The 26,253-nt window shown below is 38.5% G+C and overlaps 1 protein-coding gene across 1 annotated transcript; it reads right to left on the bottom strand.

The window, feature by feature from the left end:
• Positions 1 to 180: 180 nt before the first annotated feature.
• TLCD4 (TLC domain containing 4) lies at positions 181 to 24,110 on the bottom strand. The gene is made up of 7 exons (XM_058176950.1): positions 23,794 to 24,110; positions 13,321 to 13,486; positions 10,274 to 10,363; positions 8,594 to 8,652; positions 6,992 to 7,086; positions 4,836 to 4,909; positions 181 to 2,221 (listed from the first exon to the last, which is right to left on the bottom strand). The coding sequence occupies exons 2-7, from the start codon at positions 13,473 to 13,475 to the stop codon at positions 1,888 to 1,890; spliced, it is 807 nt and encodes a 268-aa protein (XP_058032933.1). The 5' UTR covers positions 13,476 to 13,486; positions 23,794 to 24,110; the 3' UTR covers positions 181 to 1,887.
• Positions 24,111 to 26,253: the final 2,143 nt, after the last annotated feature.

Raw genomic sequence — 26,253 nt, 5'->3', positions numbered from 1 at the left:
TGCTTATATAATATTCTAGAATATCAAGAACATAATTAAGTTGCATTGATGGGGAGAATAAATTCTCTGCAATCTCCCAATATGCAAATAAACAAATCAGCAGTAAATTAAGATATATACTACTCAAAACAAAATATGTGTTAGATGAGTAAGTGGTAAATATCATTAAAATACGTTAGATGACATTTGGTAAATTCAATTTAATATATTACAATGTAAAATAAACTTGAGCCCATAATAATAGAAAGCATATGTGAAGTTAATGTAAACAACAGATTTCCAATTATTTTGTTTCTCTTACAAATTTTCCCTTTTCACTTTGTATTTGCAACTATGATTCATGCCCTTGTTACTTCACAGTTAGACTACTGCAATATATTTTATGCGGGAGTGAACTTGAAAATGACTTGGAAGCTGCAACTGAGCCAAACTGCATCAACCTAGCTACTAATAAAAAGGAGGAGTGGATTTAATAGCGTACACCCAAACTCACTTTGTTGGTTGTCAATAGGCTTCGGGGTCCAGTTCGAGATACAAGCATTAACTTATATATTACAGAATTCAGCCCCTGTACACCTCTCTTGAATAGAATCAGTCATCCTGTAATAGCATTCCTAAAAAGGTGGCAAAGGGTCCCACATCTGCATGAAGTGAAAGGAGTAGGTACCAGAAGTGTGTATTCTCCAACTCTGTGGAATATCTTGATCCCTGAGATGCAGAGCCTACTACTTGGTTTTTTCTTTGCAAAAAAATTAAGACCAGCCTGGTCCAAACACTTTTCAGCGAAGATAGTGAAACTGGACTATTTACTGTAATGTCCTTTTTAATTAGTGATTGTCTAACTTTTATTTTGATCATACTGAGGTTACTGTAGACCATCTTGAGTTGCTAAAACTAAAACAGCACAGATATGACTAAATAAATAAATAAATAAATAAATAAATATTAGCGATGTTTCTGCAAGTGGCCGTTGTCAAGAGCTGAAGGATGATTTTTCTCATTGGAGAAGCACATTTTCCTAAATTGTATTAAAGAAAAATTGAGAAAAGTTAAAATGAACTGATTTAGTAATTTTTCTTACTTGTAGAGGCTCTTGTGACAATCCACATGTCCAAAATTCATTAATGCTTTGTCTCTCAGAAGTTTTTATAGCATAAAATTTGTCTGTTACAGGATAAAACGCTGAAAACAGATTGAAGTCCCAATACTTGTGTCAGGGAAAGAAGAATACTGGCGCGTTTTTAAAAATGTCCCTACTGTTTGCCATGCAAAGATGCTAAAATTTGGATATTTAAAAAGTTCAAAACATCTATACTATTATTATATACAGTAAGAAGCAATAAAAATAACTCATTTAAGAAAAAAGATCTTCAAGCTCAAATTCATATTTGTATGTAAAACTAGTCAATGAATCTTAAAGATCCTGTTCATGCATGTAAGGCAGTAGAAAAAGCAGTAAAATGTACAGATCTGAAATGAGTAATTTGCAATGCAGATAAGATATGAACACCAAATATTAGGAAAGCCAAGAAACATGCCAGAAATGTTGCCATATTAGCAGAACGTAAACAACCTGACATTCACAAGCATTAAAAACGTATTGTTTTAAGAAACCTGAGTGAAAATTCACAGGAATATAGTGCTAAAAGAGGTTGATCCTTCAGGGATTTAGCCGACTGCTCAATGCTTGGGTCACCCTGCCAAATTCAACATATGCAGCATGTTGTTGCTGTTTCTGACTCCACACAATCCAAGTCTTCAGATGAAAAAGTTTTGGAGATCCAGGCAGTGTGTTATCGGAAATGCTAAATTTAAGAAAGGTAACTTTATATTTCTTTAAGAGGAACTTTTTATGGCATTGTTCTTTTAACGTACCCCAAACTGCTATTAAAAGTTCTTCTTCGTGTTGTCAGATTTGCCATTTTTATGAGCTTTGGCTTCTTCTTGTCCGATGAGACAAATAACCTTGTAACATCCTCGTGTAATTTTGACCATCCACATTAAGTTTATAATATCCAGTGCGATACTGGAGACGAACCAGGCGCTTTGAGCTACAAATCCTAATCTGTAGTAGGCTTCTGTTCCAAACTCGGAAGCCACACTGTTGTAATAAATTGGAATGACTATGATCCTCCCTAGGAAGAACATGATGGTCATTAGCAGTCCATTGATGATGTTGGCTTTTGAAGCTTTAGAATACCCCAATGCTTCAAAGAACCACCTATAAGAGAAAAAGAATTAACAGAAATCAAAACCAGAAAGGTATGGTAGCATTAAATTTATCTCGGCAAAGACCGACACCAGATCTGCATATCTGCTTTGCCTAGAACGGGCAAGCAATTTTGCTCCCCTAAAATCTGGCCACTGCCATAATGATGTGTAACTTGCTAAGGTGCATGACAGGCAGTTCTTTGGCTGAAATTCCAGCCCCATTCAACAACCTGTGAAAAGCCCCCTCCAAGTTGTATACATAATGGTTTGGTTACTCCAGAATTGCAATCATTTTGTTTCTTCTGTCATATCGTCAACTAATTGAACTGTTTGTTCTTCTGTTTTGTTTTAAGTCCTTGAAACTATGAGTTGTACTGATTATAGTGAAAGGTTTTGTATCTCTTTGCTGCCATCTAATGATCTTTGTAGTGTACTGATCATCTGGATTTGGACAGCAATTGGATAGGTGGTGATGAAAATGTGAAGTTTGAGAAATGGGTTTAGCTGTGGGGAATTGTAAGCTCCCTAAGAATATTACTTGAAGAGAGGTAGTAAGGAGCAAAGCTCTTGCAAACTGTAGTTATTGAGAAGAAAATTTCCTGTCAGGTGAGCTACAGAAATTTAAAAGATAAGTTCTTTCCATTACACTTCCAAATTACCTGTGAGAATCCAAGAACAGGTTAGTCAATTTCAGGATTTGAAATTCCATCAACCAATTGACTAATCCAATGGGGGAAGGGTGTGTGCAGAGTGACTGTAGAAGCCAGGGTTCCAGTTTACCTAACAGCCCAAAGAGAACTGAAGGGTAGGAGACAGATCCGAGACTAGATAGAAGAAGGTGATCCAACAGACAACTAGCAGCAGCAAATGGAACCACAAGATTGTCAGTGCAGGACATGTTCCCCCACATGCATCAATACACTTGGCACTGCCCACATATGTCTCAAGGATAAGAGAGAAAATAGTAGGAGCTAGTAGAATAAAGATTCTAAATCCGCATTAGGGCTGCCTCAGATGCAGAGGAGTTATGACCTAAAAGTATATTTTTTTAGTTGATAATATATTCTACTCTTGTTCTTTGTGGTAAATAAGAATAAACAGAAGTACAGAAATGAGCCATTAATTCTAATCAATAGACATGTATAAATCAACAACAGGACAAAAATATTCTATTTTAGCATAGATGCTAAAGAATGCATAGATGCAGGAAAAGTGGGGTCTTGTATCATTTCTCTCATCTTCCTTTGTGTAAACAGACAAAAGCCACATTCACAGAATATATTCTTAAATTTTGGAAATGGGCACAGTAGCTGTTCTCCTCAAATTAAAGGAAATTTTGAAGAGACATGAGGCAAAATTCAGTATTCTGTTAGATCTTATTATGTTTAGTTCTCCTCAAAGTCATCTATTCTAATAAAGTGGGAAATATTCCTTTCCCTATGTGATTTTGTTCACATTGTCCCTACTACTCCAGTATAGTTTCTGCATTCTACAGTTGAATGGATAGAAGTAAAGAAAAGGGTAATATAGTTCCTTCTCTGCCTATTGATATAGACATAGGAAGTGAAATAAACTTAAAGCAAGATCTAACAAAACATTGAATTTTGTCTCATGTCTCCTCAAAACTCCCTATACACATATTAAAGATCATTATATAAAACCAAATGCATTAGGCCTCTGACAAATTTTAGGGGTTAATTTGTATTTGCAGCATATCATCTATTTTATTTTTTAAAAAACAAACAGTGAGGCTCCTCTGAAGTGATCTTCTAGATGGAAGGAAGGAAGGAAGGAAGGAAGGAGGCTGACACCTTAAGTTATATAAAATACCATTTATAAACATAGTCATGCAGGGTAGTCTAATATATACTCTTATTTTGTGGGACATATAGAAATTAAATAAACAGTATGGCAATAATGTGACTCTTTAGAAAATTTCAAAAGTTAATTTCTAGATCTCACTATAAGGCATTCTTGGTACCCAGCTGGATCATGCTTTTGACTTAGATTTTAACAAGTCTTTGACATATCTCAGAAGTGATTATATAATACAGTAGCAGATATGAATAAACAAATAAAAAACAAGAATGAAATAAACTCTCAAGAGACAGTACCACACAATTTTTAGAATACATGCAACTTAAAAGTTGACCTTTTTTCTAAGTAAGGTACCTATTCCAAGAATCATTGCACAAAGAAAAAAAAATCGTAACATTTTTATTTAAATAAAAAGTCTCTTTCTGCTTTAAAGAACCCTGAATGGATATTAAGATAAATAACAATATGGTTATTGGTTTTAGTTTGAATAGTTATCTTTTTAGAAACTATGAACATTGTCTGCTAATAGAAATTATATTATTTCATAATTAAAATAATTAATAATTAAATTCATTAAGTCCCCTAGCCTTTATACATTTTGGAAAAAAAACCTCAATTAATATATTTAGGTCATTTTCATTAACCCTTTGCTAAAACACCAATGACCACAAGGTTTTAACTTTAGAAAACAGTGGTAGAGTATCATAGTATATAGACATTGCACATTTGTTAGGTCAGTAGTGACTGAATTACAAATAGCAAGCTAAATGATAATGTAAAAATAACTTATAGAAAATATGACTTACCGCTGATTCACGAAAGGGGTAGACAATTCTGCAAGCAGACGAAAATTAGCAAAATATGCCAATATTCCTCTATCCTAGGAAAAGTAGAAAAACAAACCAGGGATCACAGTTCTAAGTCTTATAAAAATAAACACATAATATAAAACTTCTAAATATCAACATTATTATCTTAACATAAAGTAATAGTAGTAGACTGGATAATTAACCACATAGAATACTGTTTAGGAAAATATACCAAGTTCTTCAATCCTTTCTCTAATGAATTTAGTATACCACTTAACGCATCTTCTAGAAATTATTGTAAAGATCCATCTGCTATATTATTAAAAATTAATAAGAAAAATCATTTCACAAGGATAACTTCAGCAGTTCAAATTTATTTAAATTTTATCCACACAGAATATAAATGATCCTACCACAGAGGATAATTAGAACTGCAGAAAAAACAATTACTACCAACCTGCCTTCCATTGAGGACCTGTATACTGCACGAGTCAAAAAGGGGCTATGAAAATATTTACAGACTCTCGCATCCTTGATCAACTCGCATCCTTGACCAACTCCTACCCTCAAAACAATGCTATAGAGCACTGCACACCAGAACAACTAGATACAAAAATAGATTTTTCCCGAACGCCATCACTCTGCTAAACACTGTCAAACTAGTTACTAAGTCTGCATTACTATTAATCTTCTCATCGTTCCTATCACCCATCTCCTCCCACTTATGACCTTATGACTGTAACCTTGTTGCTGGTATCCTTATGATTTATACTGACTGTTTCCTAATATGATTTGATTGCTTACTTGTACCCTTTGACTATGATTAAGTGTTGTACCTTATGATTCTTGACGAATGTATCTTTTCTTTTATGTACACTTAGAGCATATGCACCAAGACAAATTCCTTGTGTGTCCAATCATACTTGGCCAATAAAGAATTCTATTCTATTCTATCATGATCCTACTACTGTTGGATAAAGGCTACTGTGGTCAATGCCCTGATCTCCGAATTTCCATATTGCTGTGCATTCTATAGATCGTTTTCAAGTTAGGACCAGAATACAGCTAAACATTTCAATTACTAAGGGAGATAGTTGTTAAGTGAGTTTTGCCTCATTTTATAACCCATCTTGCCACAGTTGTTAAGTGAATCCCTGCAATTGTTAAGTTAGTAACAAGGTTGTTACATGAATCTGACATCCCCATTGACTTTGCTTCTCAGAAGGTCTCAAAACAGGATCACGTGACCCTGGGACACTCCAACCATCATAAATGAGTCAGTCACTAAGCGTCTGAATTTGATCACATGACCATGGCGATGCTGCAACAGTTGTAGGTGTGAAAAAAAGGTCATAAGTCACTTTTTTCGGTGCCGTTGTAACTTCAGTCATTAAACAAACTGTTGTAAGTCAAGGATTACCTGTATATATAACTGAAATCTGCAACGGTTCAGTATGCTATCAACAATACTGATTTCTGCTGTTAGTCAGATTTCTGTATGGTCTACTAACTGTCAAATTTGCATCTAGGTTAAATTCTGGATACTGCTGTTTAACTTTAAGGCTTCATTCTCTTAATCCCAAGTAAACTTGAAGGAGGACAAGTATAAAAGACATAACTTATCAATTGAAGGGCTATTGATGGACACAGGATGTATTGATTATGAGACACCATAACTGTAACTTAAGTGATTCACTAGAATAGAATAGAATAGAATAGAATAGAATAGAATGGAATGGAATGGAATGGAATGGAATGGAATGGAATGGAATGGAATAGAATAGAATAGAATAGAATTCTTTATTGACCAAGTGTGACCGGACACACAAAGAATTTGTCTCTGGTGCATAAGCTCTCAGTGTACATTCAAACAACAAAGTGATGGGTCACTTTTTTGTCACCTCCCATAAGCAAAATAACATAAAACAGCTACATATTTGATAAATTAGTTCAGTCCTGAAATGACAGCTATTGGTCACTTTTTTACATATCAGGTTTTATTCCTTTCCTGTGTTAGCCTACTGTATTTCAAAAGCCTCATAGAGCAATTACTGTCTTCTTGAGATGAGCCATTAATCTTAATGGTAAGTCTATTAAAATTCATTTTTGCTAAAACACATGTATACTTGTTATAAAATTAACATGGAACTTACCAGTACAAAGTAATATGCATATAGAGCTAGTACATGGTGAATTACAAAAAATATGTCCCCAATTGCCTTCCAGTGCAAAATAATAAGCAACAAATCTAAAAAGGAATGAAGAACAGGTGAGTAAAATACTACAATTATTATATTTTATTTTAAAACTTCTAATGTTGCAAGGCAGAGAGACAAAATTACTACTCTTTTTCTGTTATCAGGATAAAAATTTCCAAGTGGCCCTTGCCAGAATATCATCAAAAATAGAACCACAAGGTTTGGCTTATGATTTCTTACCATGTAACACTGATTGTTCCTAGTGATATAAATATCAAATTTGCCTCACCATAGGAAGTTATTATAAAATCTAGTCCTGAAATTGCCTAATGTTTCAAGTAATCACCTCCCATCTTATGTTTAGAAATATTTGAGTTTTTATTTAAGACATGCAACAGGAGCTGTATTCATGTATGTCCTGAAGTAGCCTTTTAAAACTGAGGACCAGTGGTGAAGAAGTTGAACTTTCAAAACAAAACAATATGTTTTCCCATTGATTAATCAATGGCCATCTCAAGGAGAACTCAGAGGAAGACATGTAATTAGGAAGCTAAGTTTCCCTTATTGAACAGCCCTCATTTATTTTCCCTTAGTTATTTTTCTATGGTTATTGAATTACTAGCTGGATGCCTGTGCTTCGCTACAAAACTATGTGCTCAGGTTTGATAATTGACACTTGCAGCCTGAAACTTAATGTAGAACGTGAAACTCCGTAGCATCAGAGTTTGTTAATATAATGCAACTGGCAGTTGGAAAAGAGTGGGAGGGGGAGTAGAATATCCCAGCCTGCAGCATCCATCGGTACTCATCTGGCTAGCATCCTGTCAGTGTGTGAGAGAGTTGAGGGGTGTTTGGAAACTGAAACACTATTTGCTGTGTGAGCAAAGAGACAGGAAGGAGGCTGGGCGTGGCTTAGCTCAACTGTTCTGTAGTAAAGCTGCTTGCTGCTATGAAAGTAAAACTGAAAGTGAAACTCCTCTGCTTGTGTTTTGCATTTGGAACAGATTTCTTTTCAGGTGGGGAGGGGAAGTACAACTCCTTAGCATCAGAGCGTGTTAATACTAATATAGGACATACTAATGCTCTAATGGTCATTTCAAAAAATCCTTTCTTAGTGAATTCCTAGAAGCCAAGTGGAACATACATGGCAAATTTCAAGTTTGTAGGCTTTTCAGTTCTGGAGATTTCGTGATTAATGCATGAGTGGTTTTTGTTTTTATATATATAAAATTATATATATATAATTTGATACCAAATTGGAGCTAGTACTATGGAAGCAGGAAGAAAAATTGGTAAAAAAGTAATTCTTGTTACTCAGGTTTGAGAAGGAGAAATTGACAGAAGGAAATATTTTGATATTTAACACAATACTGTCATGTTATGAAATAAAATAATCACATTTTTGCAGCACAATTTTTGGTGTGAGGGAAAATATGGTCTGCTTCCTACAGACAGACTTTCCTAAAGAGGGCCATGTTTTGCTAAATCTTCTGTTAAAAGGTTCTTTCAAAACAGATGACTTACAATAAATTATACACGTAATACTTTACACATTACCTGAAATGAGGTAGCCTATGGTGACAGCAAGATTTAGTTGCACTGTAGAAGGATCGCCCCTGCAAACAAAGACATGCAAGGAACGACATTACATTAAATGTTACACAACGCAAACATTTTGCGTTTTGCTTATTTTTATTTCCCCCCCACATATGATGGTTCACTTTTTTTGATGTTGGAAGAGAGAGACACTACATCTGGTAAGATGAACCTAAAACAACTCTGGTAAATGGCAAACAGGCAAGAGAAAAGCTTCTGGACAGACATATTTAAGAAGATTAACGTATAATATTCTGAAGACAAAAAATTGAGAGGATTAGCCATTATTCAGCCAATTAGGTTGGTACTTTTGTTCTATCTCAGTTTCAATGAAGGAGGAAAAATATCTCCATTCCAGCATAGGAAGTGATCCAAAGGAAGTGAGTAAAAGTAATCCTCAACTTACAACTGGTCACGCAGAGACCATTCAAAATTACAACGGATCCCCCCGCCCCACAAAAGGTACTATTGACGTGGTTCCAAAATTCCAACAACCGACCCCTCCGTGGTCATATTACCATATTTTGGGTGCTCAGCAATTGGTCCACATTTAAGGTTATCTCAATCAGCCCACAGTCACTTTATCTTGATATACGAGAGTTTTACTGAAAACCATTGCTTCTGGTTTTCAGCAAGAATGGCCAATAGCAAACAATCAGTTTGCCTAACAACTGTGAATTCACTTAATGGTCCATGGTGATTCACTTACTAACTGCCTGTCGTGTCCCACTCCTCCGCTGACGGCCGGGTCAGGGAAATCCGAATCAGGCTTGCCTCTGCAGCTCTGCCCAAAGTCCTAGCAAAGTCCTCAGAGCAGGCAGGAGACCAGAAAGTGACTTCAGCAAGATAAGTTCGACTTTGCCTGACTCAGAGACTGCCAGAAAGCAGATCCTTTATATAGGCCATGGGGTGTGGCTCCATGACTCAGCACTCATTAAGGCCTGCCCCTCCCTTCCTTCTGTTGTCTCCGCCTATCCAGTCTTCTGATGCGAGGGTCACTCCAATCAGCAGCTGTTGGAAATAAACTTTCCTCAGGCTCACATGCTGTGGAGGAGGGGGAGGGGTCTAGCTGCTCCGTTTGCCTGGGCATGGAGCCAGGGCTGGGGCCGGGGGGTGCTCCCTCCTCTGCAGCCTGCTTGGGCATGGAGCCAGGGCTGGGGCCGGGAGATGCCCCCTCCTCAGCCTGTCTGGGCATGGAGCCAGGGCTGGGGCCGGGAGGACATTCTTCAGCGTTCGGAAGCAGATAAGCAGACCCCGGCTGCGGTGAGAGCGGGCAAGACACAACACTGCCACAAAAAAAGTGGTAAAATCAGATTGGTCATGTGATAACTTCTTTTTGATCAGCGTGATCTACTATTATAATGGACAGGCTCGATTATGGGTGTAAGTCGGAACTACTTGCATATAGTAATAGTTGGGGTCAGGCTGCCTCAGTTTTTTTCTTTTAATGAAGCAAAGGCCCCCAGTGTCCCCAACGTTATAGTTAAATATAACTGTAATTTCAGAAAGCTTTGAATAGCAAATAGATATATATATTAAAAAAAACTAAGTTTTAAAAATTAAATTTAGTGATAATTTGACCAGCAAAAGAAATAACAAAGGACAGAGAAAATGAGATTTACAAACCAAGGTATTTCTTACCAAACACGGTCAGCATTAACAGCTTCATCATACAATAAAATATACACACAAAATATTCCAACCACCAAGGCATGGAACGTAGATACTGTCCTAAAAAGACAAAAGCAATCCCATTAAGTATATGCTACCTTTAATTTGGTGACACAATAATGAAAAAAATTAAAAAATTCCTATGATCTTAAAATGAGATTTGTACAATTTAAATGCTTCTTATGTACTAAATAGCTCATAAAAATAATGTGGATTGATTACAATTACACTACAGTTGTAACTCTATATTGAAACTTTGCTCCATATATTTTCAAGAGGCAACTGGACTTTCTGGTTTTTCTCTGAAGATGTTTCACTTCTCATCCAAGAAGTTAAATGTCTTCAAAGAAAAACCAGAAAGTCCAGTTGCCTCTTGAAAAGCACCTTTGGGACAACCATGACCTGGATGACTGAGACTCTCCATAGACATTTGCTCCATATAGTTTTTGCCTTGCCAAATTTGTTGTTACAATTTACGATATACCAACTGTTACCCTGTTTCCCCGAAAATAAGACATCTCCTGATAATATGACCAATCGGGCTTTTGAGCGCATGCACTAAAATAAGCCTCCCCCCGAAAATAAACCCTCCCTGAAAATATTTAAACACAGAGCTGAAAATCAGGTAAGATGGCAAGAGGAGTCCCATCTTGCTCCACGTGCCCCAAAATGATAAGACCTCCCCAAAAATAAGGCCAAGCGTTTATTTTGGGGTTCAAAAAAATATAAGACAGGGTCTTATTTTCGGGAAAACACGGTATTATGATTCTGGATCAACTGCTTTATGATGCATATGTTTTTCTTGGTTATATCTGGAATCTACAAAGATCAAGATTATGATGATGTTGTCCGTTCAGTCAAAGCGATTCTATGGGCCAAGTCTCTCACATCTTCCAATCTTGCACCATTTCTTTGAGTTTTTCTATGTTCTGGCTGGTGTCAGCTTTGATAGTGTCCAACCACCATGTTCTTTGACAGCCTGGTTTCCTTTTACCACTAACTCTTCCAAACATGAGTTGTTTTTTCCAATGAATTCCCAAAGTAAGACACAGTTTCATGATTTTGCCTTCTGGTGACATGTTTGGTGTTATGCACTCCAGTACTTGATTGTTAGTCAACTTTGCTGTCCAAAGAATATGCCTCTTCAGCACCACAGCTCAAACAAGTTTTCTTCCTGACTTGCTTTTTAAAAGTCCAAATTTCACAACCATAGATAGCTACAGGGAGCACAATGAACTAACTTATATTTGGTTGCCAGACTGATGTCCTTGCTTTTCCAAAAGAACAAGAATATTGAACTTTCTGGGCAGGTCTATTGGCTGAAATAAGGAAGAGAATTCTACACTATGGATCAGATTTTAATATAGAGCCCTTATTTGCTTACGGAGAAAGTAACTTTTCCTGAATTACAACATTTCTTTGTTCTATTATTTCAAGAAATCACGTTTGCTTGGTGTATTACCTTGCTGTTAAGCTTTCTGGCTTTAATATAGATACACACATTGTAAAATGTAACGTAATGTAAAAACTTTATATTTTGCCATGCGGTCTGTCTAAATAAAATAAAAAAATGTCTGAGGAAAAACAAGTCTCCCAGTATCCATTCATTTGACTTCACTCCAAGTTAGAAAGAAAAATGTACAGCATTCCTATATTTCCTTTTGATTAGGTATGAAGCATTGTGAAATTTAAATATGTCAAGTCTCTGAAATCAGCCTGCCAGTTGGCAAAATATTTAACCGCTTGTATGGCTCAACACAGACAGGCAAGAACCGGAATATAAACTGGCAGCAAACAGCACTCTTTATTAGCACTGATGATGTTACCTAGTTAGGGTAATGAAATGTTTGCAAGAAAACAAGCAAGCTCAGAGAGCACCAAGGACCCCTTCACACTGTACTTTGCAGAAAAGTTTGCTTACTTAGATTCTTGTCTAAAAAGTAAAAAAAAAAAAAAATACTGGGGCACCTGGGAGAAGTTGTCTTGCTTTTTGCAGGGAACTAACCTGCATATCACTTCCCTCTTTATTTCAAAGGCCATTTCAAAGGAGACAGAATATATAGATCAGTTTGGGTTTAACTGTCGAAGTGATGGCTTACTATGAATGTATCCTGTTGTTTTCTTTGTGTATATTTGTATTAGTTTTATATTTTTAGATATGGCCAAGCAACTAAATCAATACAGTTTTATTCTATTTTGTGTAACCTGAATTGGGCACTTTTGAGCATTTCCTTTAAATTATTTGTTTTGCATTTCATAAAATATTGAAACAATTTGAAATGAATCTGCACGCCTTACATATTCTACATTGATGCCAACATATTAAATAATATTTTCTCAGTAAGTTCTGCATTTATTCAACAAGACATTTGTTGTTATGGGAAAAATGAGGAGGAAGAAGGAGTATTATGTATGTTCGCAGTTTGAGTTACTTATAAAGTGATAAAGATGGGACAAAAATCAATTAATCAATCAAACAAACAAATATTTGTTAGATACCATGTAATCAACACTACATGCAGAGCAAAGAATACACGTTTTCATGAATTTATAGAACAGGTGGTACATTAATCATGCTAAAAAATAATTAGTATATTGTAACCAGTTCACAAAGTTAAACAGGACAATATTTTTGAATATCCTAGATAGAATGTACTTTGAATTTAGATTAAGGCATAATTTATATTAAGATTGCAATTTTTGACAATACAATGTACTCTGAATATTATACATTACCATTTAATCATTTTTTTAAAAATCAGAAAAAATAAGAAAAGATTAATAGTTATTCATTCAATTTAACTTTATTTTAATAAAGTGATAACTTTTAAATAAATTATCCAAGGACAATTTTGTATTAAAGATTATTTAACACAAATCCTAACTACATTTTTCTAAAGGAAATCCCCTAAACAATCCAGATATTGTTTGAACAAGTACACTATAGCTAACAGCCTAAACATTTCAAACTTTAAAATATTTATATATAATTCTATAATGTTGTTTAAAAACTGTACCTTGTGTTCCATTCAATTTTCTTCTTTTGGTCAAGATTATTAAAACCAGATGTTAGGCGTGAAGATAGCCAAGAACTCAGCACATGAAAGCTAAGTTGAAATATAGCAAAACTGCTCACAGCGATGCCCAGATTGAGTTTATTAAAGATAGTCATCTTTCTTCTTCCTGTTAAAAACACAATTCCAACCACAGTTTCTCAATTCAGGCGTGTGGGCAAATAATACTACTACTTGTAAAATCAACAATAATTTACATTAAGACTACAATTCTTGACAACGGGCACAGGAGAAGTGCTGCTGACATGATCCACCTAGATGATAAATTGTGATAGGCTTACCTCTGGCTGCACCCATTGTTTCTTGCACGTATTCTGTAGATTGCAGAAGTAATACTTTATATATTCCAACCCATCTATAAAAATTAGTCTAAATTTACAATATCAGAAGAAAATTAATGAAAGTCCACTAACTCTAAGCTAGGACAGACATGATGCAATATGACAATGATTCCATTTTACCTATATGTAATGCTAGATGAAGTGACGGTGTAAGAAAAGCAAACCAATCACCATAAATACATGCTGGTTGCCAAATGCCCAAATTTTGGACACATGACCACCGGGATGCTATGACGGTCATGAGTGCAAGGACCAGCCAGTCGTAAGTCACTTTTTTCAGTGCCATTGTAACTTTTGAATGGTGACTAAACAAATGGTTATAAGTCAAGGACTACCTGTATACTCTTCATAAGTGTTCTGACTTAGGCTTCACAAAAACACGAAGCAGACTCCTTGTCCCGACAAAACCCTTTTTATTATGCTAATGTGAATTCCTCTCATTCACACCCAGCAAAGTCCCAGCAAACAGTCTTTCAAGGGTGAATTTACAACCACAGACCTTATCAGATTTGGAGAACTGCCAAGCCGATATCTTCCAAACACAATGCTGTCCAAGAAAATACTTGGCAAGGAGTCTCTGAGAGTCACGAACAGATCTTCACACTAATGAAATGAATGTCAGCTTTGGAAATCATACTGGGCTGAAGGCTTCCACACACAGCCACATTCTCCTCCGTGGGAAAGGAGGGGAGGAGGGTGGTAGTTCAAGGGATGATTAGACATAACAACATTTTTCCTGCTGGTCAAGGTCAGGCTGAGTTTGCATCTGGAGAAGGAGTGGTTGGAGTGATGCTTCGACATGGGACGGTTGAGGATTGGAGAATGTGACCGGCAGAGGGGTCATGAGGGTGGAGATCTTGGGGGTTGTATTACTGAGGGATGAACAGAAATCCCCAGTTTCGGTTTTCATCCAACTGTGCCAGTTTACCTATGCTAGTAAAAGAACTTTGAAAGTTGTTGGCTTCAGAGTCTTTTCTGCAGGAGGGGTTTTCTGGAATGTTGACACTGAACTAATTGTCTCCTGCAAACTCCACTCCCCTTTCGCTCTTCTTTATTCCCAATGGGAGGGGCCATTCACTGTCCACTTGTGCCTTTACTCCCGAGTCAGCCCTTGTTCCTTAATTGTTCCCTTCTAGTAGCTCTGCGCATGTGCACATCAGGAACAGGCTCCAGCTGTTCTTCAGCCCCACTTATCTCCGACTCCGAAAGTAGCTGATAACTGTTGGATGGCCCTGGCCCCATCTCTGCCTCCGATGCAGAGCACTCATCAGAGCCTTCCCCAGTCTCCAGGACTGGCCCATGTTCCTCCCCAACCTCCTCACTGTTCGGGTCTGCCGCCAGCTCCTCATTTCGATCAAGTATGAAACATTGTCAAATTTAAGTATGTCAAGTCTCTGAAATCAGCCTGCCAGTTGGCAAAATATTTAACCGCTTGTATGGCTCAACACAGACAGGCAAGAACCAGACTATAAACTGATAGCAAACAGCACTCTTTACTAGCACTGATGATGTTACCAAAATGCGGGCTACAACAGTAAGGACTAGAGCCTCACTTATCATTGCAAGGTGTAATGCAAATAATCAACAGAAATGAGATACTACAATTTTCTATTCTGGATGATGAGCTAACGTAGCTGTCACAGAACTATGAATAGATATTAGGGGAGATAAATGAATTAACAAAAAAAGACTGAAGGTCTTTAGTTGACATGTGCTATCTGTTTCATTAACCAATACTAATCATCTAGTCCACCTAGTTGGTTATGCTTTAATCACTACCTATATGTCTCCCACAGCCTAGAAAAGTGACTGGTATTAAATAAAAGCTGTGATTCTTAAAATGGATACAGCTGAAATATTTAAAATTACCCCTTGCAACCTTTTTACTCAGTGTCTTTATGTCAAGGTTTAATGGACTCATTAACCACGTAGCTTTTGTTTGAAATATTAGCAAGATAGGGTGTAGATGAAAATGTTCTAATAGTTCATAATGCCCCTCCCACCCCAGAATTCACTGGTTCATGAATTCAACATCAGTGGTATCATACAGTAAACAGGAAAGAAAGTAACAAGATTTTAGAACTTTTCTAGTAGCAAAATAATTAAATTGGGCGGCGCAACAGGCTAATGCAGCCTATTATTAACAGCAACTGCTTGCAATATTGCAGGTTCAAGTCCCACCAGGCCCAAGGTTGACTCAGCCTTCCATCCTTTATAAGGTAGGTAAAATGAGGACCCAGATTGTTGGGGGGCAATAAGTTGACTTTGTATATAGTATACAAATGGATGAAGACTATTGCTTGACATAGTGTAAGCCGCCCTGAGTCTTCGGAGAAGGGCGGGATATAAATGCAAAAAAAATTAAAAAAAATTGCAGACATATACAGAACCTCTGGTCACGAATGCTTCTGGCCATGACCAAATCGGGTTCCGACCAAAAAATTCACAAAATTTTCAAATCTGGTCAAGAACACATACTCGGGTGGCGATCAAACACGGCCATGGCCGATTTCCCCTTCCGTACTGCGGCCAATTTCCCCTTCCGCGCCATTTTTTTTGAAAGCACCAAATTCCCTTTTGTTTGTTTAAGGTTTGGGTCATGACCAAATCGGGTTGCGACCAAAGTTATGGAATGAATTATGGTCATGACCAGAGGTTCTATTGTATAGAAGAAATAGGAATTGAACTTTACAATAAGTATCACCTGCTTCATGATTAATATTGCTTTTTAACACACATATACTTCACACCCAGAAAAAGAAATCAATATTGTGTATAATCTCTATCGCCCATGTGAATTAAGCTCTTTTGTACATCCCAGTTCCCAGCTTCGAGGATTGAATGAAGCAGTACCAAAAAAGTTAAGACTCTCCCAACTGCATGAAGGTTTTTCCGCTGATAGTACTCTCATCACTGAATGTTACAAACCAGACACAAAAAATATACAGTACAGGCCAATCCTGAGAAATTTAATTCTCTTGCATCCTTAATATATGAATGATATATTTTAATGTATCCTTAATATATTATAGCATAGTTAGTATATATCCTTACTATACTATTTCATCCCAATGGGATTAACCCGCCTCATTTGCGCTGGCACACCAGACCTGCTGTATACTCCATCAGGAATTCCAGCTAGCCGGATCCAGGAGAAAAGACTTTTCTGCTGCAGTTCTCATCCTCTGAACCATTATATCCCTTGAAGTGAGGTTCGTCCAGGGGTGAAATGTAAAATTTGTTACTACTGGTTCTGTGGGTGTGGCTTGGTGGGAGGGGGGGTAATGTGACTGGGTGGGCATGGCCAACTTTTTTTTTTAACTTTTAAAAGCATTTTTTCTACAACCTCTTCCGTTGTAAACCTCTTTTAAAAGTCTGTGATGATCAGGCAACTCAGCTGAGATCGCCAAAGGAAAAAAAAGCTTTTAAAGGGTTCTGACGATCCCAGCTGAGTTGCCTGATCGCCAGAACCTTTTAAAAGCTTTTTTTTACAACCTTTTTGGCTGAAGAGGTTGTAAAAAATGCTTTTAAAGGGATCTGACGATCCCAGCTGAGCCGCGTGATCATCAGAGGCTTTTTTTTTTACTTTTAAAAGCAGAAGAAAACATGACAGAAGAAAAAATCCTTTTAAAAGTAAAAAAAAACAACCCTCTGATGATGATGAGCTCAGCTGGGGGGGGGGATTTTTGCTACCGGTTCTCCGAACCACCCGCTGCCATCTCTACCAAATTGGGCGATCCGGTCTGAACCGGGAGCATTTCTCCCCTGGGTTTAGCCCAACCCTTTTGACTTTCCATAAGAACCTCAAGACTTAGCTCCAGTTGTGTCCTGGAGATGGTTACCGGTTTAAATACAAGTTCCTACCCCCTACTCCATTGTATGCCCTCCCCATTTTAGCTACTTTCCGTTAATTTTAATGCTACATTTATTGTTCTACTATTTTTAATCTTTTATAATATTTTTATCAGCTTGTAAGCTGTCCAAAGTTGTATGACTGCATATACACTTAATAAATAAATAGATATTTGTGAACAATCCAATCATGGGTAAAGATATAATGATTAAAGTTGGTATGGGAGAGACTATTATTGCTGCATTTTTCTTATAGGAAGGCATGAGAAAGGTAATTAGAATGTCTGGTGCTTATATTACATTTACTCAGTTTTAAAATTATGGTTAATTCAATAGACTTACTTAATTAGGACTATTGCAAGGGTGTCAAACTCGATCGCGTCACGTAACGTATTCTGACGTTTTTTGCCTTTGCAGAGCCAGGTGGGCAGAGCCTCCATGTGATGCATCCAGCCCATGGGCTGCCAGTTTGACAGGCCTGGACTCTATTGAATATTTATGAATATATTAGGAAGAAATGAGTGGGCTCACTAGTGTTAGAGATCAACACAATACTCTTCCTAGATATCCTCATCAGCAGAGGAAATGGTAGCAAGTTAGAAACACAAGTCTATCAAAAAATCACACACTTGAACCAAGTTATTATTATTGGAATAGAAATCAAAATGTCTGAGCAAATATAGAATTCCTCACCTGCTACCTAATGCCTATTCACTCTGGTCCTTCTTTCTTTCTCTGCTGCTGATTTCTTTAGTTAGGATAAATTATATAAAAGAACTTTCTGAGGTGACTTCATATCTCAATTCTGGCACAAAATGAAAAGTAATCTAGAAACAGCCCGCCATTAATAAATTACTCCAGTGGAATTAATAAAAGTATCAACGTTGGCCTCATTTCCAGTTGAGCAGGGTCTCAATGGAATGTTCCTAAATAAAAGTGTTCCTAAATTCCTAATGTTCCTAAATTCATCTCGCTGGAGCTGTTTGAAAAAGTAATCAAAATTTTACTCTTACGGAAATTTTAAAATATTATTTCATAGGAAGCATATATAACAGTATCAAAACATATATAACTGTATCAAAATACTTCCAAGCCAACCTCCCTTTGCTGAAACAAAAGCCGAAGCTGATAACTGTATTAATTAGCTAAATGTTGTAACGGACTTATCAAAATTGCAGTATATGCTAACTCTGCACGAGCATTAAATCTCATATGGCTTGGATCAGCAGGATCTGTGAGCCCAGAAGACTGTGTTCAAAGTTGTATTGATCTGAGCAAAGTGCTGCTGGTTAGATTCCTTAGGCCTCCAAGAACAAAAAGTACATTCTAGGAGAATACCATGTAGGACTTTATCGGTCATCACCAGCCTCTTGAATCAAAAATTGTTAGACAATGCAGCTCATGGAACAAAGCTGTAATGTGCATTGGTATAGGTATGCACATAACTGCCTGCATTACAGCATTTTGCACTTAAATGGAAACTTTTGAAAGTTTTCATTTTGAAATTTGAAATTTCCAGATGCTCTTCAAGAGCAGCCCCATACAGAGTGCATTATGGTAATCCATACCGAAGATGACTATGTGTGAGTGACTGAGCATGAACCTACCGATCCAGGAATGGGAGCAACTACTATATAATTTGGAATTGTGCAAAGGTTCTTTTAGTCACAACATTCACTTATTTATTAAACAAATGTGTATTTTCTCATGAAAAGCAACTGTGGGCAGTGTACAACAAATATAAACAACAAATAGATAGATAGATAGATAGATAGATAGATAGATAGATAGATAGATAGATAGATAGATCCAAATATAAAAATAAATAATCAAACCCTAGGCAAAGGGAGGATAAGAATGGTCACGTCAGCAATGGAATCACTAAAGCACGTCTCTGGTTCCCTGGCAGCCCCAGGCCTAGTAACATAACCAGGTATTGAGAGACTTCCAAAATGTTAAAAGGGTTGTAACTGATCTAATCTCAGAAAGAGAATGTTCAATAAGGCAGAGACAACAGCAAAGAAGGCACATCTCCTGAGACCCATCAAATATAGGTCCCTAGCTGATGGTACCTGAAGGATGCCTTCTCTACCAGATCTAACGGAGCAGGCCGACATAGCCAGGGACGGGAGGTCTCTCAGATAACCCGGTCCCATATTATGAAGGCTTTTAAAGGTTAAAACCAACACCTTAAATTGGACCCGGAAGCAAATTTGCAACCAATGCAGCTCATAGAACAAGCACCGTTCTACGAACGGACATAACTGCCCATTCTGTACCAGTTGAAGTTTTTAGATACTCTTCAAGGGCAGTTCCATGCGGAGCACATTTCAGCAGTCGAAACTGGAGATCACTAGGCAAGAGTGATTGTAAGAAGGGCCTACCAATCCAGGAAAGGACACAACTGGCACACAAGATGAAGATGTACAAAGGACATCCTAGCCACAATTGCCACCTGCTCATTGAACAATAGTCAAAACTCTAGGACCGTCAGATAACACAATGGGTCTGTTTGAGGCAGTATAACCCTATTCTGCATCAAAAATGGCAGTTCTGGAACAGTGAGCCCCCATCCAGAGCCACTCACTTTCGCCAGGATTCAGCTGAAGTCTGTTGTTCCCTATCCAGACTCTCAGTCTCCAAACATCCATTCACAATATTGCTTAATTCTCCAGGGATAGAAATATTTATTTATTTATTTATTTTATTTTTTCAAATTTATATACCGCCCTATCTCCCTAAGGACTCAGGGCGGTTCACAGGCAGTTAAAATACATATAAATACAAATTAAAAAACAACAATTAAAAAACTTATTCTATTGCCTAATTTAAAAACAATATAAATAATAAAAAACCCCTTAAAACCAATAACTTTAAAATCTAATCCAGTCCCGCGCAGATGAATAAGTGCGTTTTAAGCTCGCGACGAAAGGTTCGGAGGTCCTTTGAACAACAGCATACTGATTATTCCCCACTTTATGGCAATGAATGAGCTCAGCCAATGGCCTCATGTAGCTGTTAAAGAGGAGTGGAAGCACTATGGCACCTCACATAGGAGGGGCTGAAGTAGGACCTCTCCTCTCCAATCATCACAAGCCTGGAATCAACCTTGAAGGAAGGAGGCAAACCAGCAGAACATTGTGCCAGCCACCCCTATTCCTCTGCGCTGATCCAAAAAGATACCATGGTCGATGGTCTTGAAAGCTGCCAAGACTTCAAGCAGGGCACAGATGGATGCATTATCTCCGTTCCACTCCCACCAGAGATTAACTAAAAGCCTAACCAATTCTGTTTGAGTCCCATGCCCATGCCTGAAGCCCAACTGAAAGCGGTCCAGATCCTCTCTGCATGACCACTTTCTCAATCTTTCCTAAAAAGGGAAGATTGGCCAATAGATAAAAATTGTCCCACACAGCTGGATTTAGCAATGGCTCCTTGAGGAGGGAGCTAACTAACCAAAACCTCTTTAAGGGTGGAGGAACCACTACCACTCCCTGAAAGAATTTATGACACCCAAACCACAAACATAGGTTGCTTCCGAGGAAGACTTCACCAGTCAGAAGGGGAATAGCTCTAATAAGCAGATGGTTGAACTTACAGCCATGATAACCCTGTCTACTTTCTCAGGTCCAAAGATTCATTCATTTCAGATACATAGTTAGACTACATCCCAAGCACCTTCATAGGACCTATGCCAATACCAATGTCTAACTGAGAAAGAATCTGAGCACAGCCCTTCCTATGTGACAGATACTCCGCAAAATCTTCTGTGAGATCCTATAGGTACACCCCTCAGTCCACTCTACCCAAAAGGACTCTGGTCACCATAAACAGGACTGCTGGGCAGCTATCCATGAATGCAATAAGGGCAGAGAAATACTGACACACCTACCAGTTCCTGTGAGCCGGTATTTCTGATGATCAGCTGTGCCACGCAAATTAAAATCGCTAGAAAGCAGGAAATCCTGCTTTCTAGTGAATCTAAATCATGCGGCACAGCTGTCCCTCCCCCCCCCGCTGTTATACTTACCTTCCCAAGCCTCCTTTTTCCACGTGTTTGGCATGTACTGCGCATGCACGTGTGCACAGTGTGCATTTTGTGTGGACTGTGCATGCACACAGCGCACATTTAGCGTGCACTGCACAAGCGCAGCCAACAAACCAGTGACAAACCGATTCAGATTTCACCACTGGGGCAACCCCTCTTTTTATGGATCCAGCCAGTCTTGCCAATACATGCCAGGTCAGCCCTTTTCTCTGTGATCAAGTCACAGATGAGGGTGATGTTATTACAGACTGGTCTGCTATTAAGCACCAGCAATTGAAAGCCTGGGCTTCTGAAGTTCTTACGACCAGGGCATGAGAGACAGCCCGGTGGTCTGGAACATGGCATCAGATTAAGCAGGTTGCCTTTTCCTCACTTCACAACTGAACCATTAACTGAATTAAGTTAATAGTAGAGGTAAGATAGCACCTCCCACTGAACTCAAGCTAGCATTTAGCTAATAGGCCTCAGGGAAAGACCAAGTGACATTCACCCGTTCTGCCACCCAGTGAAGACAGCAGCTTACATCCTGGTGTGGTTGCCTCACCTGGATTACTTCACTCTGCCAGTACTGGCTCTAACTTTGCTGACATTGATAGAATACAATTACCTCAGGTGCCTAAAGATATCCCAGAAAGAGTAACTATACGCTACTGTTAAGAAATTGTGTTCATAATTTCTCAGTGATTTCACATTTATTTTATATTCTTTAAGGCACAAAATACATAGATCCCAATCTTATGCAGGCCTCAGAGGAGACCTCTTTACACTTTGCAAGGCTTAATCCCCAGTAAACACAAATGGGATGATTGTACTAACAAAGATAGAAATTGCTTGAACCGCAGTGCTCTTGTGTCTGCGATACGTTTCAATAATAAAACCTCAGAAATAGATGTTTTTGGTCCTTTGACTCAAACAAAACGGAAAGCTGGGAAAACGTAGCTTCAAAGACACATATCAAAATGGAATGCAAACCAACGAGAAAGGCTCAGTTACATCAATAATCAAGTATTTCCCAACTCTGAACATGAAAGTAACCCAAGCTCACCATTCAGAAAGATAATTAGATTATTACCAAAAGTAAAGCCATGGTGTGGTAATTAGAAATTAGTCCATTGATTGTTCTTGAGTAACAACATCTAGAAAACATTTTCCATATTGTAAACAACTGTCGGCAGTTATTTCTTTTACATCTACATAGATAATGCATTTATGAATTATCAACACATGTATTATCGTCATATGAATTATAAAATATTCAGATCAAATATTAAAATGAATGCAGAACTTTCCTGACATGATAGGAACTGCACCAAAGCAGGGATACTATTCAAAGTAGCTCATCTAGGCATAATATTAACATTCTCTTTCGACTGAGAACCCATCTTGCCCATTTTTAAAAAAAATTAAACTCAGTAGCATTCCTTATTTCTCCTGTTCATTCATTTCATCAGCTCTTTGGAAGATGCAGCATTTCTGAGCCCCATCCACCATCACACAAGTACCCTCCTCCCCGTCTTCAATTCCATTTTTCAATGACTAGAAGGCGGCACGCCATTCCCGATAGGATAATCAGGGGAATGAAAAGCAAACAAACCCTTTGGAATGAAGGTAGGTGGGAAAAGATAAAAGGCCAGGGACCGGAATGCAATCTCAGCACTGGAACTCAAGTCCCATTCGGGAGCCTAACTCCTTTTTCCCACTCGCAACACATTTGTCCAAGTTAACCATTAAGCCATCAGCAATGGAACATTATTCCTTTTGCTATCCGTCCGTCCCCCCCACCCCACCAAGGTGGATGGCTTGGCGGCAGGTTTTGAGTTTTCAAGCCTCCCACCCACTCCCGTTCAGAGACTCCCCACTTCTCGGATTGAAAACCGAGGCGCCTGCCTTCCTTTAGGATTATTTCAGCTTCAGATCTCTCACCTCCACGGGAACTCCGTCCAGCTCCTGACCCTATTTCAACCACCACCACCACCCCCTTTCCCCGCCTTGGATCTGCCCGCTGGCCTCTTGCTCAACGTGGCTGAGCTCAGCCGAGCCCCTGGAGGGAAAGGGGCATCCCTTGAGCCGCCGCCAACCGGGCCTACGAGCCCTCCCTTCCCCGCTCACAGCTCCCCTCCCACCCCCAACCCGGATCCCCCACCCCACCCCCTTCGCTGCCACCTTCTCGCTCACCTGCGGGGCTCAGCGCGATCGCCCGGCTTCCCCGCCCATCCTTGCCGGCGAGCTCCTGCAGCCGGGAGAATCCCGACGCCAGCCCCGGCCGCCCACGCGTGGGCTTCGCTTCTATGGCGAGGCGGCTGTTAACGGCGGCTCCTGCAGCGGCAGCAGAAGCCCGCGCTCACTGCGGGATCGCGTTTCGCCTGCCCAGCCTTAAAGGAGCCGAGGCGCTGCTGGCCGCCGCTTGGCTTCCCGGAGGCGGCGGGCAGGCCGGCCGATCGCTGCGATGACCCCCCTCCGGCTGTCGGGCCATATCTTCGCCCAAAGGCCAATCCCTGCCGCTTGGTCGGCCCCGAGGGGGGGAGGCACCGCGGCGGTGGAAGAAATCGGCAGCCGCTCTCCTAGCCAAGGAGTGGGAGGGTGTCCTCGTGGACACCTGCCAGAGCGAGGGAGATACATTTCCTTCGACAGGTCCCTCGTGGGAAAACGAGGCTGGAGACTGTCCACAAGGCCTCGCAAAAAAATCCCGCTTCTTGTTGTTCTGTTTTTACCCTTCTCTTTCTTTCTCTCTCTCTCTCCTATCTCTAGGTTGGAGTCAGGCGGACTCTGTGCAAAGTTAGGCAAAGCTTGTATTTCTTTTTATTTTTATTTAACCTTTTTTTTTTTTTAAATGTAACTCTATTTACAAGGCTGCCCCTCTGTTAAAGCGCTCTAGGGGGCCTCGGTCCGTTCATTCATATAGGGCTTTTTAAAGATTTTTTAAAAAAAATATTTTTGCATGATTTTTTTTTAGAATAGAATAGAATTTTTTTATTGGCCAAGTGTGATTGGACACACAAGGAATTTGTCTTGGTGCATATGCTCTCAGTGTACATAAAAGAAAAGATACATTCATCAAGGTATAACATTTACAACACAATTGATTTTGGGTGGTGGTTATTATTATTTTTGTTATTTTGCTGTATGTTATTATTATATAGAATTATTATTATTATAAAGAATTATGTTCTTTAATTTTGCATGGTTCTTGGGATGGGCGGCTGTAGAAACCTACCAAATAAATCAATCAATCACATTGCAAAACGGTACAAAAAAGAAACAGCAAAACTCTCAGGACAAGAAAACAAATCGACCTGCACTTTTATTTGAGCACTCTGGCCTCAGTGCTTGTGGGAATAAGTCCTACTGTAATTATACCTCCCTCCCATCTTCCCTCCAAGAAGCTCAAGACATTATATGATTATTCCCCAATGTCAAAATGAGAATGTGACTTGTTTTCTTCATGTTCGGCCATAAATTGGCTTACAATCCTTAGTAGCTAAGCCCAAACCAAGCAAAGCACAATAGAGCTGAGCAGTTGGGGAAGTTACAAGTTGCAGCAGCAGCATTATTATCTATAAGAAATGAAGAACTAAGTCCCCAAATGTTTCTTTGCACTAATAGTAGGTCTAGAATCTGAAAAGTTTCAATATCCCAGCTCAAAAGAGGATTTGTAGAACATACTGCTTGGAGCACCTTTAATTTTACTTATGATTTATTGAATAAGCCTTAATAGCTGAGTTTACACAATACCCTAAGATCTGTATTGATACTTGACTTAGATAGACAATAAAAACATACACCTGCTGCCATATTTGCCTCCTGCACTTTCAATCTCAATCACAGACAGATTTTTCTAAGGCTTAGTTTGTTGTCCGGCAGTCATTCTAGCAAATAATCTGCTTTATTTTAGGAGAGCCACAGATCATGTTTAGAAAATAACATGAGGTAAGTGGTTTAGCATGTTGTACAAACTTGTTCTATGCCAAAACAAACTTACTAATTTTATAACTTATTATATACTGTACATGCACAACTGAAGGACACGTCTATATGTGGCTCCCAAACCTTTCAATGAAAAAGTTGTCACCAAACTGTAATGGTCAGAGTAGAAACGGATATAAATGATTAAATGATTGGTTTGAGAATAATCATATCAATTGTATTTAATCATAAATTTTAAATGAAATGATTTTTTCCTTCCTGTGTCACCCACTTATGACTTCCAGGATATCCTTCAAATATGAGATGAGACTGTACAACTGGAAAAATTATAAATTGCTGAGTCAGCTCCATATAATGAACTGGTCAATGACGGCTAATCTTGGTTTAAAGCAGCAGAAAAAGCTGTAGAACCTCATGGAGAATAAATGGATTATAGATGTTTCCAAAAAGGAACTGCAAAAAACATTCTGCAACTGTTTTTTTCTCTTTTAACTTTTTCTGAGAAAAGAAGCAGCAATCATGGTGAAAATGCACTGGAAGTTTGCAATCATCTTTACAAGTTTGGGACTGAGGCAGGATATTCCACAATAAAAATTTATCTAAAAGTACCTTTAAGCATACTTGGGACTGTGTATTTAGATGGCCAAAATATTGCAACAAAGATCTGAGCTCCACCGCTAAAGTAAATCTTAAGTAGATGTAAGATTTTGA

This window comes from Ahaetulla prasina, chromosome 3, assembly GCF_028640845.1.
Source record: "Ahaetulla prasina isolate Xishuangbanna chromosome 3, ASM2864084v1, whole genome shotgun sequence".
In the NCBI taxonomy this organism is placed as follows: Eukaryota; Metazoa; Chordata; class Lepidosauria; order Squamata; family Colubridae; genus Ahaetulla; species Ahaetulla prasina.
The sequence above is the reverse complement of the archived record's forward strand: the minus strand, read 5'-3'. Positions and strand labels throughout refer to the sequence as shown.

Bases quoted from the DNA above. Each gene is read 5' to 3' on its own strand.
- TLCD4 (XM_058176950.1), bottom strand. From the start codon at position 13,475: ATGACTATCTTTAATAAACTCAATCTGGGCATCGCTGTGAGCAGTTTT. The intron at 7,087-8,593 runs GTAATGTGTAAA...ATTCCTTTTTAG, and splicing joins CATAGGCTACCTCATTTCAG to ATTTGTTGCTTATTATTTTG. The intron at 4,910-6,991 runs GTAAGTTCCATG...TACTTTTCCTAG, and splicing joins ATGCATATTACTTTGTACTG to GATAGAGGAATATTGGCATA.